At 42.9% G+C, this 18471-nt stretch overlaps 1 protein-coding gene and 1 pseudogene across 1 annotated transcript; one reads left to right on the top strand and one right to left on the bottom strand.

Moving 5' to 3' along the window:
- Nucleotides 1-4649: 4649 nt before the first annotated feature.
- On the bottom strand, nucleotides 4650-9807 carry LOC127677781 (disks large homolog 5-like). Its single transcript, XM_052172786.1, has 6 exons — nucleotides 9727-9807; nucleotides 9445-9640; nucleotides 8412-8571; nucleotides 6319-6462; nucleotides 5504-5687; nucleotides 4650-4793 (listed from the first exon to the last, which is right to left on the bottom strand). Exons 1-6 carry the CDS (start codon nucleotides 9805-9807, stop codon nucleotides 4650-4652), a joined length of 909 nt encoding a protein of 302 aa, XP_052028746.1.
- Nucleotides 9808-12443: 2636 nt separating this feature from the next.
- LOC127677323 (guanine nucleotide-binding protein subunit alpha-12-like) lies at nucleotides 12444-17095 on the top strand (annotated as a pseudogene).
- Nucleotides 17096-18471: the final 1376 nt, after the last annotated feature.

Raw genomic sequence — 18471 nt, 5'->3', positions numbered from 1 at the left:
AATGAGATAATCATGTGGTTATTATCTTTGAGTTTCTTTATAGAGTGGATTACATTGATGGATTCCCATACATTGAACCATCCCTGCATTCCTGGATGAAGCCTATTTAATCAAGGTGAGTGATTGTTTTGATGTGGTCCTGGATTCAGTTTGTGACAGTTTTATTGAGTATTTTTGCATTGATATTCATAACTGAAATTGGTCTGACGTTTTCTTTCTTTTTTGGCTCTGTTTATGGTTTTGGAATCAGTATAAATGTGTCTTCATAGACTGAATTCGGTGATGTTCCTTTTGTTTCTGTTTTTGAAAGCATTTGATAAGTATTGGTAGTAGATCTTCTTTGAAGTTCTGATAGAATTCTGCAGTAAAATCATCTGTTCCTGGATATTTTTGCTTGCAGGACTTCTAATGACTGCTTCTATTTCTTTGGTGGGGGTATGGTGCTATATAGATGGTTTATCCTGATTTAATTTTAGTAAGTGGTATCTGTCAAGAAAAATTATCTATTTCATCCAGATTTTCCACTTTTGTTGAATGCATTCCTTTTTAGTAGAATCTGAATCTGAGTAGAATTTGTTTTGTATTTCCCCAGTTTCTGTTGTTATTTCTTCCATTTCATTTCTTATTTTGTTAATTTGGATAGTATGCCCTCTAGTTATTCTGGCTAAGGATTTATCTATCTTGTTGATTTTCTCAAAGAATCAGCTCCTGGTTTTGTTGATTCTTGGTATAATTCTGTTTCTTTCTCCTTGATTGATTTGCACCCTGAATTTCATTATTTTCTGCCATCTACTCCTCTTGAGTGTGTTTGCTTCTTTTTGTTCTAGAGCTTTCAGATGATCAGTTAAGCTGCTAGAGTAAGATATCTCTAATTTCCTTAGGGAGGAACTCAGGGCTATGAATTTTCCTCTTTGCATTTCTGAAAGTCCTTAAAGTTCCTATTCATCATACTACTAAGTTATAAAAAAATCATGTTGGAGTGGGCTTCAGGAACAGCTTAGCTGCTAAGACCACAGTTTGGTCTAGTAGAGGACATGAGTTTAGTTCCCAGAACCAGTTTCAGGGAATCTGGTGCCTCTTGTGATCTTTGTGTGCACTAGGTCCCATATGCAGTGTACATATATACATACACACAGGTAAACACTCATACACATAAAAAGTAAAAATAGAAATACAACTTGTTGTTGGCCATGGTGGCACATGCCTATGATTCCAGCATTTGTGAGGCAGAGGCAATGGATCTCAGTGCTCCAGGCCATCCAGGGCTACAGTGTATTGAGACCCTGCCTCCAAAACTAAACAAGTTGGGGATAAAAGGCAATGGGGTGGGGACAAGAGATGCTGACTGATAATGAGCCTTTTGCTAATTCAAGTGTGATTTTGCCATTTACTCCTCTTGGATGTATTTGCTTCTTTTTGTTCTAGAGGTTTCAGGTGTACTGTCAAGCTTCTAGTGTATGTTCTCTTCATTTTATTTATGGATGCACTCAGAGCTTTGAGTGTTCATCTTAGCACTGCATTCATTGTGTCCCATAAGTTTGGGGATGTTGTATCTTCATCTTCATTAAATTCTAAAATGTTTTCTTATTTCTTCCTTGACCAAGTTATCATTGAGTAGGGTATAGTCCAGCTTCCATGTGTATGTGGGATTTCTGTTGTTTTTGTTGCCATTGAAGACCAGCCTTAGACTGTGGTGATCCAATAGGATACATGGAATTATTTCAATTTTCTTGTATCAGGTGTAGCTTGTTTTGTGATCAAGAGGATGGTCAACTTTGGAGCAGGTACCATGAGGTGCTGAGAAGATATATTCTTCTGGTTTATGATAAAATATTCTTTTGATATCTGTTATAACATGGTCAATAACTGCTGTTAGTTCCATTCTGTATCTGTTTAGTTTGGGTTTCCATGATCTGTCCAATGATGAGGATGTGGTGTTGAATTCTCCCACTATTATTGTGTGAGATGCAATGCATGATTTGAGCTTTAGTGAAGTTTATTTTATGAATGTGGGTGCCTACTCATTTGTAACATATAGGTTCACCCAGGGAAATTTAGAGTTGCAGTTTGAGAAGCTGTGTTTTTGTCTTGCTTTAATCTGGTACTTTTTCAGTATGACATTTTTTAAATGGTGGTATATATCTTGTGATATTAGATGCCTGTGACTTACATCTTTTGATTTTATAAGGGATTACACTTTAGAGATTGGGTGAATGTAAGAAGAGACTTTGAAGTTTGGACTTATAACATTTTTGAACCTCTTATGATCTATGGGACCTCTGAGTTGGATTAAGAATATTTTCTGTTATGCTATGGATAGGTATGGCCACAATAGACTCATCCATTTGATCAAGCTTATGTTAGCCAGGGAGTGGAATGTGTGGTTTAAATAAGCTTGACCAAGGCAATACCACTGTTAAAAGTTGTGGCCTCCTTGGAGTAGATGTGTGACAGTGAGATTGGTCTTTGAGACCCTCCATGTAGCTATAAACTATACAGTCTTTTGTTTGCATGCAGAAGAAGACACAGCTCCTTCTTACAGCTTCTCCAATGTCATACCATCTTGGACTCTGCTCTATTCTCAATGATGATAATGGACTAATGGACTGAACATTGGAACCTGACACCCAGGCCCAATTAAATGTTGCCTCTTATAACAAAGTTGCTTTGGTCATTGTGCTTTTCACAGTAAAGGAAAACCTAACTAAGACACTGGGCTTTTTGTTTATCCATATGAAAGGAAAAAGGGCTCTGTCAAGACCTGCAATTAATTGTGTTGGGATTTTGATAGGAATGTATTGTATCTGTAAGTTGCTTTCCCTCAGATGTCCATTTTCTCTATGGTAATCCTTGTTAACTCTGACCATGGGAGCTCTTTCCTTCTCATGATAATTTTTTCCAGATTTTTCTTTGTTTGATTCTCTTTGTTTCTACTTGATTGATTTCAGCCCTGAGTTTGATGATTTCCTGTCTTCTACTGCTCCTGGGTGAATTAACTTTTTTGTTCCAGGCCATTCAGGTGTGTCCTTAAGGTGCTAATGTATGCTCTTTCCAGTTTCTTTTGGAGGCACTCCGGGCTATGAGTTTTCCTCTTAGCACTGCTTTCATTGTGTCCCATAATTTGGGTATGTTGTGCCTCTATTTTCTTTAAATTCTAAACAGTCTTTGATTTCTTTATATCTTCCTTGACCAAGGTGTCATTGAGTATTGTTCAGCTTCCCTGTGTATGTGGGCTTTCTGTTGTTTTTGTTGCTATTTAGGACAACTCTTACTCCATAGTGATCTGATAGGAGGCATGGGATTATTTTGATCTTCTTATATTTGTTGAAGTATGTCTTGTGATCAATTATATGGTCGATTTTGGAGAAAGTACCATCAGGTGCTGAGAAAAATATATATTCTTTTTCATTAGGATAAAATGTTCTCTCTATATATATCTGTTAAATCCAATTGGTCCAAAACTTTAATTTGTTTCATTGTGTCCCTGTTTAGTTTCTGCTTTCCTGATCAGTTCATTGAGGAGAGTGGGGTGTTGAAGTCACCCACAACTATTGTGTCAGGTGCAATGTGTGATTTGAGCTTTAGTAAAGATTCTTTGATGAATGTGGATGCACTTGCATTTGGAGTATAGATTTGAAAATCTTGTCTTATAGGTCTTTCATTGCTTGCATAAACTTATACCAAGATACAGTTTATTAATTCTGGGTTCTGTATGTTGTGGCTTTCCTAATTTTTTTCAGCTTCTTTATCCTTTCAATAAAAACAGCTACTGACTTTTTTAAGTTCATTATGAATCAAGAGACTTTCCCTGTAGGTGTTTATCAGGTATAGTTCTTTTGTACATCTTTAGGAATCACTTAAGTATACTATCATATCATATGTAAATAGCAATACTTTGACATTGTCCCTTACCTTTTGTATGCCCTTGATGTCATTTTGTTGTCTGATTGCTCAAGGTAGAAATTCATGGGCTATATTAAATAGGTAGGAGCTGCAGTCTCCATTCTAATAGAGTTCTATATTTTAGGAGTAGGAGAATACATAACAGCATGGAGAGAGTATGTCAGTGATTACATCCTAAAGTGTGTATCCATGGGAGAAGCCACATTATTCATACAAAAGACCATTGTCTTGTATATCCTAGTGGGCTTTGAAATCAATCTTTAGCCAGGCTTCCTGGGGCTTATAGAGATCCATCTGTGGTTGTGAGGTCTATGTCTACAGGATAGGACAGAAAACCTGAATAAGTAATATGGTCTCAAAAGTGAGGAGTTACAAATAAATTTTATTCATCAGAAATACATTTCAAAAACAGGCTTTTAAAGATAATTACTATAAACAGTGAAAAGCAGAAGAAAAAAAGCAATAACAATAATATATAATATCCAATAACATAACAAGTAACAAAACAGCAAAAAAACCAAACAGCAACCAAAACTCTAACAGCAAATTATATGAACCAGAGTTCTCTCACTACACTTTCAGCAACAGGGACATACAGTCTGTTTCTTCTCTTGGACATGTGGTGGCAGGGCAGTCACCTCAGTTCTCCCCCAAGGGATATTGTTTGTACAGGAAAGGGAATAAATTCCTGAATTGATTGGCTCACTGGCTAGGTAGTTAGTGCCTAGTCAACCTGAGGAGTTCAATTATGTGGTAGAAGACTCATCCAAGGAATTTTGTGGCTGTTGAGGGTGGAGCTCATCAGGGGCTTCCTGAAGTGGTAACTCATTCTGCAGGAGGCCCTCTTCCTGGGCTGTGGAAATTTCAGCTCTTGCTACACTCTCTGCATCCTAGAAGAGGAAGGCAGTTATTAAGACAGAGGCTCGTTCGGAACCTAAATGTCAGCTGTCAGGCTGCTGCCTCTCAACATCTCAACAGGAATGTTATCGTTGATCTTTTAACTGACACCATTGCTGTTATAACTGCAGGCACAGCAAAATATCCAGCAACATTAACCTATTACATGGGCTGACAAGCTGTTGCTCATTTTTATCAGGGCACACCAAAAAATGGGCAATTGGAAGAGACTTCACTGGGTTACAGGAGGAAAGGAAAATGCCACATACCACACAGATCAAAGACAAGGAGAATAACATATTTCTTATTAGTGTTTGAATTTTAACCCTGCAAGATGCTTCCCACTGGGGAAGTCACATGACCCTTGCGTGACCTCTGACACAGGACCTAGAACTTACTCAAAGCTCTGTAAAGTAGTCCACGTATCATGAGCAGGTGTAGGAATGTTGCATGATATTGATCTATCACCCTTACTGGTCTTCAGAATAAAGAGGAGTAGAAAGGTATACTTGCCATATTTAAGCTTATCTCAAGAGGTTCACAACCCAGAATGTGCATAGCCCTAGCAATGACCAACTACATTCCATGAGGTGGGTGGCTGCTTGGGACTGTGCATTAGAATGGTGCTGTGTGAAAGCAAAGATGGATGCAGTGGGAAAATGTTATCAGTCAGTATAAGCCATGCTGATCTGCTTGTACCTACCTGATGTTGTTGGCCCTGGAGGATGCTGGTCTTGTCCTGTTCATCTTTAACATTCAGGTTCAAGTCAATCAGGTATTGCTGAATGATGGTCCAATCAGCATGTACTTCCTTGTTCTCCTGCTTCAGTGTAACCAATCTCTTATTCATAATGTTCTTCTGCATCAGGAGCCGGCTGTGCAGGTTGCTAGAGACACAATCTTCATGGTAAGATCCTGCAGGCTCCTCCTCCCATTCCTACATCAAGGTCCCATTAAACCCACTAGGACCTAGGTTCCCAGGAATACCTAATGCAATACATCTCAATACATTCTTGAGAGGTACACAAACAGAGAATAGCAACTTGAGGAAGAAATAAATGATTGCTGCAGCCCAAACACCAATAAGGTTGCATGTCTCTCCAAAGAACACGGTATCTGAAACTATCCATGACAGCCCAATGCATTTCAGCAACATCAATTAGTAGGTTGCAGATACCCTCAATGCAGTCAGTAGAATCAAGAGCAGGGCATTGTATCCTTTTGTTAGATCACATTTAGCCCTGTAAAACCATGCCTGAGTCTCACAGACTTAGAACTATACCATAACCCTCTCATGATCTGAATCACTTCTAATGAGAGGCTCCTGATGATGCCTGTACAATGTCAGGATGAGTAACATTCTCTTACAGACTTTGAAACTGACAGGAGAAGTCCCAAGGCACAGTGATGGCTAAAAGGCAGAGGGGTAGAATCAGACCTGCAGACTCTCCAGTCCAGGAACAAAGGAAGTCAGAAATGGCCATTGCACACCTGGTGACCTCCATGAACAGTACTTACCGATAGAAGTTAATCTCCTTCTTGAGATCATGGAAGGTCTGTTTGGCCTCAATGTTCTCCTTCTCTAAGGTGTGTAGAAATGTCATAATCTCCTTCTCCTTTAACTTTAATTTTTCATATAATGGATTTGGTGTGTAGTATGGCCTGTCCCCAGGAAAATAGAACTCCATGAACATGTGCTTTTTTTAAAAACACCTTTTCAGAAACCAAGACACATATACATCTAAGTATTTTATGTATTTATGTATTCATGTATTTATTTATATTTATTTATTTATATTTATATATTTTTTTTGTACTTTTGAGACAAGGTTTCTCTGTGTAGCCCTCTCTGTCCTGCAACCCACTGTATAGACTAGGCTGGCCTCAAACTCAGAAATCCATCTGCCATTACTTCTCAAATGCTGGGAATACAGGTGTGTGCTCCCATGGCCTGGCTGAAAATGTGTTTCTTTCTTTTTTTTTTTTTTTGTTCGACATTTTTTTTTATTTACATTTCAAATGTTTTCCCCTTTTCTGGATTATCACTCCCCAAAAGTCCCATAAGCACTCTTCCCTCCCCCTACTCCATCATCCACCCCTTCCCACTTCTTTGTTCTGGTATTGCCCCATACTGCTACTGCTTTCCATAACCAGGGGCCACTCCTCCGTTCTAAGTACACATGAACATAGACTGGGTCTTGTACTCCCAGCACAGGCAGGTCAATCCCTGGATTCTACATGCTGGGATCTTTTTCATCTTTGGAAACTTTTATCCTTTCCCAAGGACAGCATAAGCTATGTATCCAGATGGAGGGTGCCCTGGCTCCCTGTGTTTACTCATTAGCTCTGGAGGGGCAGTCTAGTCCCTTGTGCCCTCAATAGCCTAGGCCACAGGTCGTTGCCAACTAGACACCTGTGATTATATTTTCCCTGTTTTGACAACAGGGATTATAATTCCTGGATAACTAATACTTCAGAGGCAGACATTACACATAATTCTTGAGATGAGACCAGACATCACCAATGTTTTATAATCTGCCCAAGAGGTGCAACTGTTTACATAAATGTCCCCATAAAGAGAAGGAACAGTGCTATTTAAAGTGGGGGCTCCCAGACATTAGGACTCACATCACCTTGAAACTGCATGTAAATCCTCAGTCCAATACACAGACCACAAGATTCCAAAGTGGGGAGGTAAATATAAAGATACAAAACAGAAGCACTTGTATGCACACCTGGAAGCAAACAGACTCATAGACTGGCACACACAAATTTGGAGAAAAGGACACAGAGCCAGAGAATGAGAAATAAAGACAGAGACAGAACCAGAGAGAATAGAATGAGAATCAGCAGAAATGTATGCAACAATATGGTCTCAGAGTACACTGGATGTCACAGATCCCTGAATTTAAAAGAGTAGAGAGAAATATAAACATGTAAAAAATTAATTCACAAGAGACACCACAATCATGTGCACACTCACATGCATACAGACAGAAACAGATATACACACATGTGTACACACATGTAAGGGAAAAAAGAGACAGAGAAACAGAGAGAGAGAGTGAATCAGAGACAGAAGCATAGAGAACACGAGATTCAGAAGAAATGCATGCAACATTACAGTACCAGAGTATAAGTCACTCAGAGAAAGAGGAACAGGCAGAGCCTCAGACGTCTAGTCAAGCACTGAGATGAACAATGTGGGACCACGCCCCTCCATCTGCATCTAGCAGTTTCCAGCACTCAGTCACCTGCCAGTCCAGTACAAACACTCACCACAAAATCTCAGCTCCTAGAACCTCACAAAAGCACCTCTTTTCAAGGGCTTTCCAAAAGCACTCTGGGAACTCACTGACCATTGCCTCTATCCCTGAATTCTTCACTCAGACCACAAGTCCCACTTGTGACCTGGAGGAAGCAGAAGAGTCCATTTCCCATCTCCCTCCTGACCAACCTTCAGGTTCTGCCTCTCCTCTAAGAAGTATTTAGGGACATGAAGTTTGAGCCAGGGATATCATGAAGATACACCTTCCTATGATCAACCACTTAAAGAGACAAGTGTGGCATTGACTCCAGATGAACACCACAGCATTTGGAGCAATGCATACCTCTTGTTCATGGCTCCCTCTGTGACATAGATCAAGCGATCTCTCAGCTCATTTCTCTCTTTTGTAATGAGCTGCAGCTCTCTGGTCAGCCTCTCCTCTTCCTCCTTGGCCTGCTTCTTGCTCAGGAGAGTTACAGGGGATGATGTTGGCCTGCCAGCCCCTGTAGGTAAGAACACAAGTGAACTTAAATGTTGGGAATGCATAGAGTATAGACAGACTACTCTGAGGCCTATAAAGTAGACGACAGGCCTAGAACCCAGTGACACCACACAGAGTTTCGTCCAGGCTTTAGATGCATCCTCAGTGGATCTCAGTTCTCCCATCACTCTATAGAGACTAGGAGATGTAAGCAGCCATGTGTGTTCTCTGTCTCCCTATGTATTCTTATGATGACCACAGAGATGGCTTCTCCTGGCTTATTGCCAAATGCAAAGGGAGCAACTTGGCTTCAGAGTCCTCAGTCCTGTGGTTTCACAAGTCACACTATAAATTCACTATTCACAAGTACTTGAGTGCTGTATGATGTTCAGATCTCCTATCCTGTTACTCTAGGCCCAGGAAATGGCCTTAAAACATCCTGCAGGGGGAGAACACACTGATCTATTTCCTCTATTGAAACAACAAGCACTCCAGAAGTGGCCACAGGATGGAATCTCTGCTGGGTTTATCAACTCTGATAGGTCTTTGGTTACAGTACAATAATTCCTGCCACCCACAACCAGTGGGAAAGCTAAGGTGGGAACTTTGAGGGAGAGGAAGTCAGAGTAGTTCTGAGAACAAGAGGTTATCAACAGGGGCCCAAATCTCTCCCTGGTACTATTGTCAGAGAAGCTGAAGCTAGAAGCATGGTAGTGAAGGCAGTGATGCCCTTCCCTAAATTGGTGTAGGTTAGATCCTCTGTGACTCTTGATGCTCTCATTCTGTCCCCAAGTAACAACACAATACTCAGTGAAAGTGAAGAATTGGAATTTGCTAGAAAGGCCAGCTCGGGCCACCCTGCCAGGAAGCTCAATATCCACTTCCCAGTACTTACTCCACATTCTCCATGACCACCTCCTTTGTCCTTCATTACTCTCAGATGAAAGGCCAGCCCCCTTCCTCCTCTCTCTAGTCTCTCTCCCATCCACATTGGTTCTCCGAAAGAGTTTTCTGAGTCGGGCAAACATGTCTATCAGTGTATCCTCTAGACACTGACTGAGAAACCTCAATGCTCTGCTGTTGCTACAACACTGGTGACATCACAGCTCATTCCAAGAACTCTCTGGAAGACTATAGAATGTTCAAGAAGGGACTGCTGATGTCATGGGTTACATACAGCCCTTGGCTCCGTGCTAATGTTCTCCCTGTACTGAACATGAAGCTTAAGTGCTCTTTCCTGAAGACTCTCCTGGGGCATAGCCACTGAGCCCATCTTCCTTCCAAGGCCATGGTTTACTTAGGCTTAATTGCCATCACCCCAGTAATCCCTGTGTTTCTAACTGAGGGTTTCCTTTTCAAATGCTTCTCAGAAATGTCTCATCCTTTCTCAAATTTTCTTCATTCAGCAATATAAACCTTTAAAATGTACTGAGAAATAACTCCAGTTCTAAAGTGCAGTCAAAAGTTCTCCTGTCTTTGGTACAGGTGCATGAAATTACATCCAGGCAGAGCCTGCAGGGCAGGGTAATATGTGGATGTGTGTTAGGGGCTACACTCATGATATCTTGTGCTTAGCTTTTTTAAAGCTGCCCCAAGATGACTTAACAGAGAGAGAGAGAGAGAGAGAGAGAGAGAGAGAGAGAGAGAGAGAGAGAGAGAGAGAGAGAAGAGAGAGAGAGAGTGTGTGTTAGTTGCAGTCCTCATGGTTCTGGCAAGTGTCAGGAGATCAGTTGGCAGAGGAAAGTAAAATATTGGAGCCACCAATGGAAAGGCCCTCAGGCAGTGTCTCATTTCTGCACCAGTGTCACCAAAGGAGGATTGCTTATAGCCCTCTATAATCTATACAATGAGATTATGTCAGAACAAAATAAAATAGTCAAAATTGGTAAGGGTGTATGAAAATATAATAGATGTATGTTAGTGCACAGAGCAAGGGCCTAGCATCTTGTGCTTGGGTTCATCATTGGCCCCACAAACCAGAAAAAACAACTTTCTCAATCAAACAGGGATGGATTAATTAATGCAGACCATAATACTGATTGAACAGGACCACATATTAGATTTTGGGAGCTGAGCCATGGCTACAAACATCTATATTCATCAACTTCTAAAGCAAAAAACAAAAACAAACAAACAAACAAACCCAAAGTACACTTAGCTTCTCTGAAATTGTTGGAAGTGTCCAGGGCTCATTTCTGATCAGGTCATTTTAGATATAAGATTGTATATTGACCATTAATTTGATGGGTCCTGTGTAAATTTTGTTGACCATGATAAGTTGAACAAATGTCATAAATAACTTAAGAGTATGTGTCAACATGACCTTCCTCTGAGACAAGTTACTTTTCTGTGTCAGTGATTTGGCAGGCACATTATAGCAGCAATCTGAACTAGGGAGCTGACATAGAACAAAATGTCTGTAGCTACACTGGTGGGTACACACCTCAGCATTAGAAAACCCAGGTCTCTGTCAGTGACTAGTCCTGTCCTACCATTCCTAGGAGCCCCACTTGTAAGCCTAACAACAGTAAAGTGGAAGCAGGATTATCTGAGGTGAAGGTTAGCCTGGGAGGCCAGGTAGAGGATGAGATGGAATTTTTAAGACTGGATTTCAGAGAAAAACACTGAAACACATCCTCCATCCAAGGCCTCACCTACCAATCTTTGTCTGTTTTAATGAACTTACCATTTTCTCTCTACAAGTGTTTCTAGCTGGGAAGATGGAGAAGGGGAAATGTTCTTTCTTTTCTAAGGATTTTGTTCTCTTTTGCCCTGGGTTCACATTAAAAAATGAAGAAGGTTTATGGGACATATGGGGAGGGGGGATCTGGGAAAGGGGAAATCATTTGGAATGTAAACAAAGAATATAGAAAATAAAAATATTAAAAAAAAGAAATAATGAGAGTGTGTATCACCATCTGGACAACTGAATATTATCCACTGCTGCTAGCATGATACAGTGCAGTTACAATCTCTAGCTCTCCTGAGTGCCACTGCCACATCACCACATATCAAGTGCTGAGGCCAAAAGCCAGTGAACTTTTCATGGGACTTGACAGACACCATCAGAGATACCACACTTCCTTGCCCTGAGAGTTAATGAAGAAGATACAATGTGAACTCAGTGGGATATTTAACCATACATGTGTCTCCCACCCCCACATTTCTGCATTCAATCCAGGGCAGAGTTCATGCACCTCTCTCCTAGCTTTATCTTGATATACTTCCCTAGTGCCCACATATTTTATAGATTTGGGTGTAGTCAAGCAATTGCTGCCCTCAGTCAGATGTGAAGAGTATCAATGTCAAGTGGCCACTCTGTATTTGTACAGTGTTGTACATGTACATTGTTGAACATGGAGCATAAGTGAGGAGTGGGACACCAGCACTGGTTCCTGGCCTTTGTGTGCCTAGACTGGTTCACAGGGAAGTTGGAAGGACTGTTTGGGATCCCCTGCAGGGACAGAGTGAGGTGCAATTGTCACTGAGAAGGCTGAGCAACACTGCTCAGGCCCCTCATTTCAGGCAACAAACACCTTTTCTGTTCTACTTCTAAGGATCACCTGTTGAGGCCACAGAACTTGTCTAAACATGATAAGGTCATGCAGAAATTTTTCATAATGATACATTTTTTCTGATAATTTTTTGTGCCATTGCATAACTGTAGCAAATTTGTCAATTGCTCGCCATTTATTTCATACTGTTGTTGTCACATGCCTCCAAGTCCTTCATGTAAAACAAAAGAAAAACATCTTGACTGAGACCAGGGTCATGCTGTCCATGTACCATGTTATGTACTGTATGTTGTGAGGATTTTAATCAGGAAATTTCACATGTATATCCTTCACCTAGTACCTATCAAATTCAAGGTCAATATGTACTATTATATCTAAAATGTCTGGAGTCAGGGCCCTTTGCTTGTATGATGGTGCTCCCCCACCCATGCACCATCTCCTCCCCTACTGCTTCAGCACTCCACTCTACTAGGGGATCAATCTTCTATGGGACTAAGGGTCGCCCACCTGTTGAGGCAAGGTCATTCCCTGCTGCAATGTCTTCTGCTCAGGTTTGAGCTGTTGCCCTCATTCCATCTTGGGGTGTGTATTCATCAAACCTTCACTGTTTAACTTAATTCAGTGTTCCTGTGGTTTGTTGGGTGAACCCTGGACACCAACCCTTCCCTTCAGCAGCACCTAGGACAAAGAGCCAAGGCCAGGAATGGTGATATCTTGGCCTAAAATATGTGACAAGAGGAATGGGTAATTTATCCCTTGTGATAAGGATTAGGAGTCTCTTTGGTACTTTTTAGGTACTTGTTGGTCATGTGCAACAGCTTCAAGAGTCCAGTTCTGATTTTCTTTGGGACCATGGTGTTCCCATCATGATTTCTATAGCAGAGAGAACACTACTAAGTTATGTTGCAGTTTATTCATTTACATTGTAAACCCCAAGATTGTGTTATTTACAGAATACATTTTTTTATGGTGTAGCTCAGAACTAGCTCAGACCTTTAACCCAACAGCTTTCTGTTTACTGTAAACAAGTACTTTATTGTTCTTTGGCTTAGCTCAAGTACACACCTTTATTGCAGGGCAAAAGAATGCCAACTCCAAGACAAGAGGCAGAGCAAGGAACCAGTTGAAATGGAATCAATATAACTAAACAAAAGGAAGGTCTTTAAGTTGAAAGATATTTAAAACAATTTTGAGAGGGTTAAAGAATGCTTTCCTTCTGGGAGGACAGTGAAGTAGCAAAGTCAGCTGAGGGCTTTCCCTGCCTCTCTGACCTGGCAGGTGTTCACCCCAGCATCTGGCACCTGAGTCTTCATTGTGAAAATTGAATGATTGGCATATGTGTATTGTTTTAAATGTATTTATTAATCATTCCTTTCGAATACATCTCAAATGATATACCAATTCCTGGTTATGCCTCTAACAACCCCTCAAACCACATCGTCCCTTTCTCCCTCCCCTTTGCCTGTATGAGGGCCCTCCCCTATCCCCCTTTCCTGCCCTACAGATTCAGCATTCCACTACCCTGGGGCATCAATCCTGGACAGGTCTCAGGGCCTCTCCTCCCATTGCTGTCCGGCAGGGCCATTCTCTGCTACAATGTATCTGGAGCTAAAGATCCCTCCCTGTACACTCCTCTGTTTATCGTGTACTCACTGGGAACATTGGGTGATCCTGGCAATAGATGTTCTTCCAATGGGGTTGCAATTCCCCTTGACCCTTCAGCTTTTCCCCTAGCTTCTCCACCAGTTTCCCTGACCTCAGTCTAATGGGTGGCACCAAGGGTAAGTTGCCTGCTGGACTTCCCTAAGAACCTTCACAAGAGGTTCCTGTCAGCAAACACCTCTTGACCACACCATCAGTGTCTGCAATTATGATGGATTCCCAGGTAGGGCAGTCCCTTCCTTCTGTTTCCCTTCCTTCTGTTTCTGCTCCATTTGTTGTCCCTGTTATTACTTTGCTGAGGAACATTTATGGGTTAAAATTTCAAAATGAGTGTGTGGCATCATCCCTTTAAGGAGGGGGGTCTCAGGGTTGTTTAAGTGTGTGGAGGTGTACCTATACCCTGGATGTGGTCTCTACAGGTTCTGTTTCCCCTTTCTCTGCACATTAGGGCTAAAGTCCTCCCCCTTGGGTCCTGGGAACCTCACGTTTCCCTGGTGTCTGGGTCCCTCACGTGGCTAACCCAGTTCCTCATCCCCCCTGCTACACATTTTTGTTCCATTTCCAGACCCTCTTTCCTTTTCTCCTATCCTCTCCAGTACCTAATACTGCCCCCTTATTTCCTCCCTCACCTCTCTCTCTCCCAGGTCTCCTCTACATCCACCTCCCACCATCATCCTGTTACCCCCTCAATGCAGGACTGAAGCAGCCATGCCCTGGTCTCCCTTCCTTCTAAGCTCCATAGTGTCTGTGGGTTGTATCATGGACATTGTGAACTTTATGACAAATATCAACTTTTCAGTAAACAAATACCATGTGTGTTCCTTTGTGTCTGGGTTACCTCACTCAGGATATTTTCTAGATCATCCATTTGCCTGCAAATTGTATGAAGTCATTGGTTTTTTGATTGCTTAGTAGTACTCCATTCTGTAACCATACTTTCTGTATCCATTCTTCCATAGAGGGGCATCTGGGTTCTTTCTGGCTTCTGATTATTATGAATAAGGCTGCTATGAACATAGTGGAATATGTGTCCTTTTTATATGTCAATACATTTCTGGATGTATGCCCAGAAGTGATATAGCTGGGTCTTCAGCTAAAACCATTTCCAGTTTTCTTTGGAACCACCAGATTGATTTCCTCTTATTCCAGGTGGAATCCACTGTTGACTTTGGAAGTATCCTTATGATTTAGGAAGCATGTGTAAGCTTTCAGAAGGAACTAGTGGGAAAGATTACTAGGATGACCAATACTAGAAACACGTTTTAGTTGGCCATAAGCTGTGCACATGCTCACACCTCTGTGCATCAGGCTTTTATCTGAGAGCTTCTTGCTATGACAGCTCTGGAACTATTCTGTTGGTTTACCAGAGATGGCTTGCACTTCTCTGACTGGGAGCCTCAGATGCACATCCTAGGATATCAGGGTGTTACAGTCCACATCTGCAGATGGTCTTCATCCTCCCAGGAAGCCTGTCCTAAAGGAAATGGGATTACACTTCATCAGGGGGATTTGGAACAGCAGCAACTTCCTGACTTATGATTTCCTCCCATAGAATCTTTAAGTAGAGTTGCTTCCCATTTGTCAGTTTTTGTTTCTGTTTTTTCTATTACCTGAAATTAAATATACAAGATAGATTTTTTTCAAGACTTACTTTGTGAATTTATATCCTTGTGTTGTTAACATGAGACAATTTATTACATATACAAATTAGAAACATCTTAGAATGCTTCAATTTTTTTCCCCTAACAGTTTAGCATACAGCAAATGTCTTGCCCATATCTCTTAAAGGACCCATAAGTGCTTTAGCAATCTGAAGGAATAAACAAGGAATATTATGTTTATGAGACAATAACTTATTAACCATAAATATCATATTCTCATTATTAGCTATTTGAGACAAACCCTGAAGGGCCCAGAATTGAATCTGAGAAGCTAGTCTTCGCCTTCCCCTCCGCCCCTCAGCTGGCCAGGTGAGTGAAAGCCTCTGGGCAGCAGCGGTGAAGGTGGACACAGCCTGAGGGAGAGGCAGGCAGGGCAGAGTGTGGTCAGGGAGGGCCGTGCCAGCTGAGGGGTGTGCATGGCGTGAGGCCCCCAGTGGGTCAGGGCCGAGGCCTGAGGAAGGCCGTGTCCAGATAGTGCAGACACTCAGCAGCTGCTTGTTGCCTTTAGAGGCCTTAGACTGAGAGCACAGGGCAGGCAAAGTGCGTGACTCAAGCACCAGGCCTGGTGGCACAACTGAGACATCAATGCTGAGCTGTGGCAGCTGGTCAAGATCCTGCTGCTGGGCGCAGGCTAGAGCAGCAAGTCCACCTTCCTCAAGCAGATGCACATCATCCAGGGCCTGGAGTTCCACCAGAAGGAGCTGCTGGAGTTCCTCTACACCATCCATCTTCAACAACTTCCTTAAGATTACTTTGATCTCTGCAGTCTCCCAATTGAGGCTTTCCTCTCAGAAGATTCTAGCTGTGGTCCTGAGACTGGAGACCCTCCTGCCAGAACAGACAAGGAGGTATGCACTGCCTGCAAACTTAATGGCGAGGCCCAAGGATCTTGTAGACCCTCCGGACAAGCTCAGCATCCCCTGGTAGCACTCCGAGAAGGAGAAGCAGGGATGTTTCTGATGGCCTTGAGAACAAGGCAGGCCTGCCTGTGGAGCCTGCCACCTTCCAGTTCCATGTGCCAGTGCTGCGTGCACTCTGGAGAGACTCGGGGATCAGGAAAGCCTTCAGCCGCAAAAGTGAGTTACAGATTGGTGAATCAGTGAAGTACTTCCTGGATAACTTAGATTGCATTGGCCAACTGAACTACTTCCCCAGTAAACAAGACATCCAGCTGGCTGGAAAGGCCACCAAGGGAAGCATTGAAATTGACTTTATTATAAAGAAAATCTCATTTAAGATGGTGGATGTGGGTGGCCAGAGGTTGCAGCGCCAGAAGTGGTTCCAGTGCTTCCCTGGGATCACATCCATCCTGTTCATGGAGTCCTCCAGTGAGTACAACCAGGTCCTCATGGAGGTGAGGCACACCAGCTGGCTGGTGGAGTCCATGAACATCTTCTAGACCATCATCAACAACAAGCTCTTCTTCAATGTTTCTATCATCCTCTTCCTCAACACGATGGACCTCCTGGTGGAGAAGGTGAAGTTGGTGAGCATTTAGAAGCTCTTCCCTGATTTCAAGGGTGACCCCGCATGGCTGGAGGATGTCCAGCACTACCTAGTGCAGTGCTTTGACAGGAAGCTCAAGAACTGAGCAAGCCCTGTTCCACCACTTCACCACTGCCATAGACACCAAGAGCATCCTGTCTAGTTTCATGCTGTGAAGGACATGATCCTGCAGGAGAACCTGAAAGACATCATGTTGCAGTGAGAGACAGTCCCTCTGCCGTCCTCTCATGGCTTCCTTGGCCTGTGACCACGTGTCTCTGATGTGTCTGCCTCCTGCATGGATCTGCAGTGTTTGTTTCAAATGTATGCCATCCAATACCTGACCCTAGAATACTGGACTAGCAGCCACAACAGCGAACTCCTGGCAGAAGGACTTGGGTGAGTCAGTGTGAGCTACAGAGTCAGGGACTGCAAAACCGCAGAATCCACTCCATAGCTCTGGTATTGATCTGTAAAACCTTGCAACACAGCTTACTCCCTCCCTTCAGAAACTCTTCCTTGCTGACACAACTTAACCAAGGTTCAGGTTTGCATAGACACACACCTGTGCTCCCATTAATGAAACACAACCCAAGCTGATCTTGCAGACGACTCTTCCCTCTGACATGCAGGTTCTCACTGAGACACACGAACTTGGAAGCTTGGCCTCACATTAGGCTGTAGAGGGGCAAGCGATGCAGCTAAGCTCAGAGTGGCCAAGCTCAGTCCTTAGTGCCACCTCCCAAAGTGAACACACTGCCTTTAAGATTCTGCCATCGCCTTCCAAGGCTCTGCTCTCAGGCATTTCAGGATGAGCAAAGAGGCCGGGTCAGGGGTTCACTCTCCCTACTGTAGAGAACAGGTGGGAGCTGTGTCCCTGCTTAGTGCCCTGGCAGCCACTTTCCATGGCTCCATGCCCAGCAGGTCACAGTGTGGGAAGGTGGCAGCTCTGGCCAGCCTGTGCACACATAGTGGTCCTCTCTACTCCTTCGCCTGTCCCTCCACAGCCCATGGCAAAGATGCATAACCAAGTGCCTTGTAGGTTGTCTTACTTGATGGTGGCATGTAGTGTCCCCTGTTCTGGGCTGTGACAGTGGCCAGAGATGCTCTGTAGGCCTAGAGCATCTTCAGTCTTGGCTTCTTGGTGGGCCCCAGCCTCTGGCCGTTCAGGAGCAGCCCTGGGCTCTGCACACCATCCTCACCATTGCCTTCACACAGCATGCTCTGCTCTCAGAGCAGTCTGGCAGGCTGCATTCTGTTGCTGTGCATACAAAGCCAGTTGGAACCCTCCTTGCCCTGGCCCATGAGGGTGCAGAAGTCTGGGGACCTCAGCGTTACCTCCTAAGACTTGGCCTGTCCTGTCCAGCCTCCTGGCAGTCATCCCACTGTTTTTTTTAAATATATTGCATTCCAGGCCTGCCCCTCTGTACATTTTTTTTTTAAATTCTGCTCCATCTTTTACCAGTGTACATCTTTTTTTTTTTTAAATTCGGTATATTTTTTATTTCCATTTCAAATGATTTCCCCTTTCCTAGCCCTCCCACTTCCAAAAAGTCCCGTAAGCTCCCTTCTCTCCCCCTGTCTTCCCACCCACCCCTT

Source organism: Apodemus sylvaticus, chromosome 2, assembly GCF_947179515.1.
Source record: "Apodemus sylvaticus chromosome 2, mApoSyl1.1, whole genome shotgun sequence".
In the NCBI taxonomy this organism is placed as follows: domain Eukaryota; kingdom Metazoa; phylum Chordata; class Mammalia; order Rodentia; family Muridae; genus Apodemus; species Apodemus sylvaticus.
The sequence above is the reverse complement of the archived record's forward strand: the minus strand, read 5'-3'. Positions and strand labels throughout refer to the sequence as shown.

Coding starts and splice junctions, on each gene's coding strand:
- LOC127677781 (XM_052172786.1), bottom strand. CDS start 9,807: ATGCCCCAGGAGAGTCTTCAGGAAAGAGCACTTAAGCTTCATGTTCAG. Junction 6,463..8,411: donor GAGGGAGCCATGAACAAGAG/GTATGCATTGCT, acceptor TCCTGGGGACAG/GCCATACTACACACCAAATC. Junction 5,688..6,318: donor AAGGAGATTAACTTCTATCG/GTAAGTACTGTT, acceptor TTGTGTCTCTAG/CAACCTGCACAGCCGGCTCC.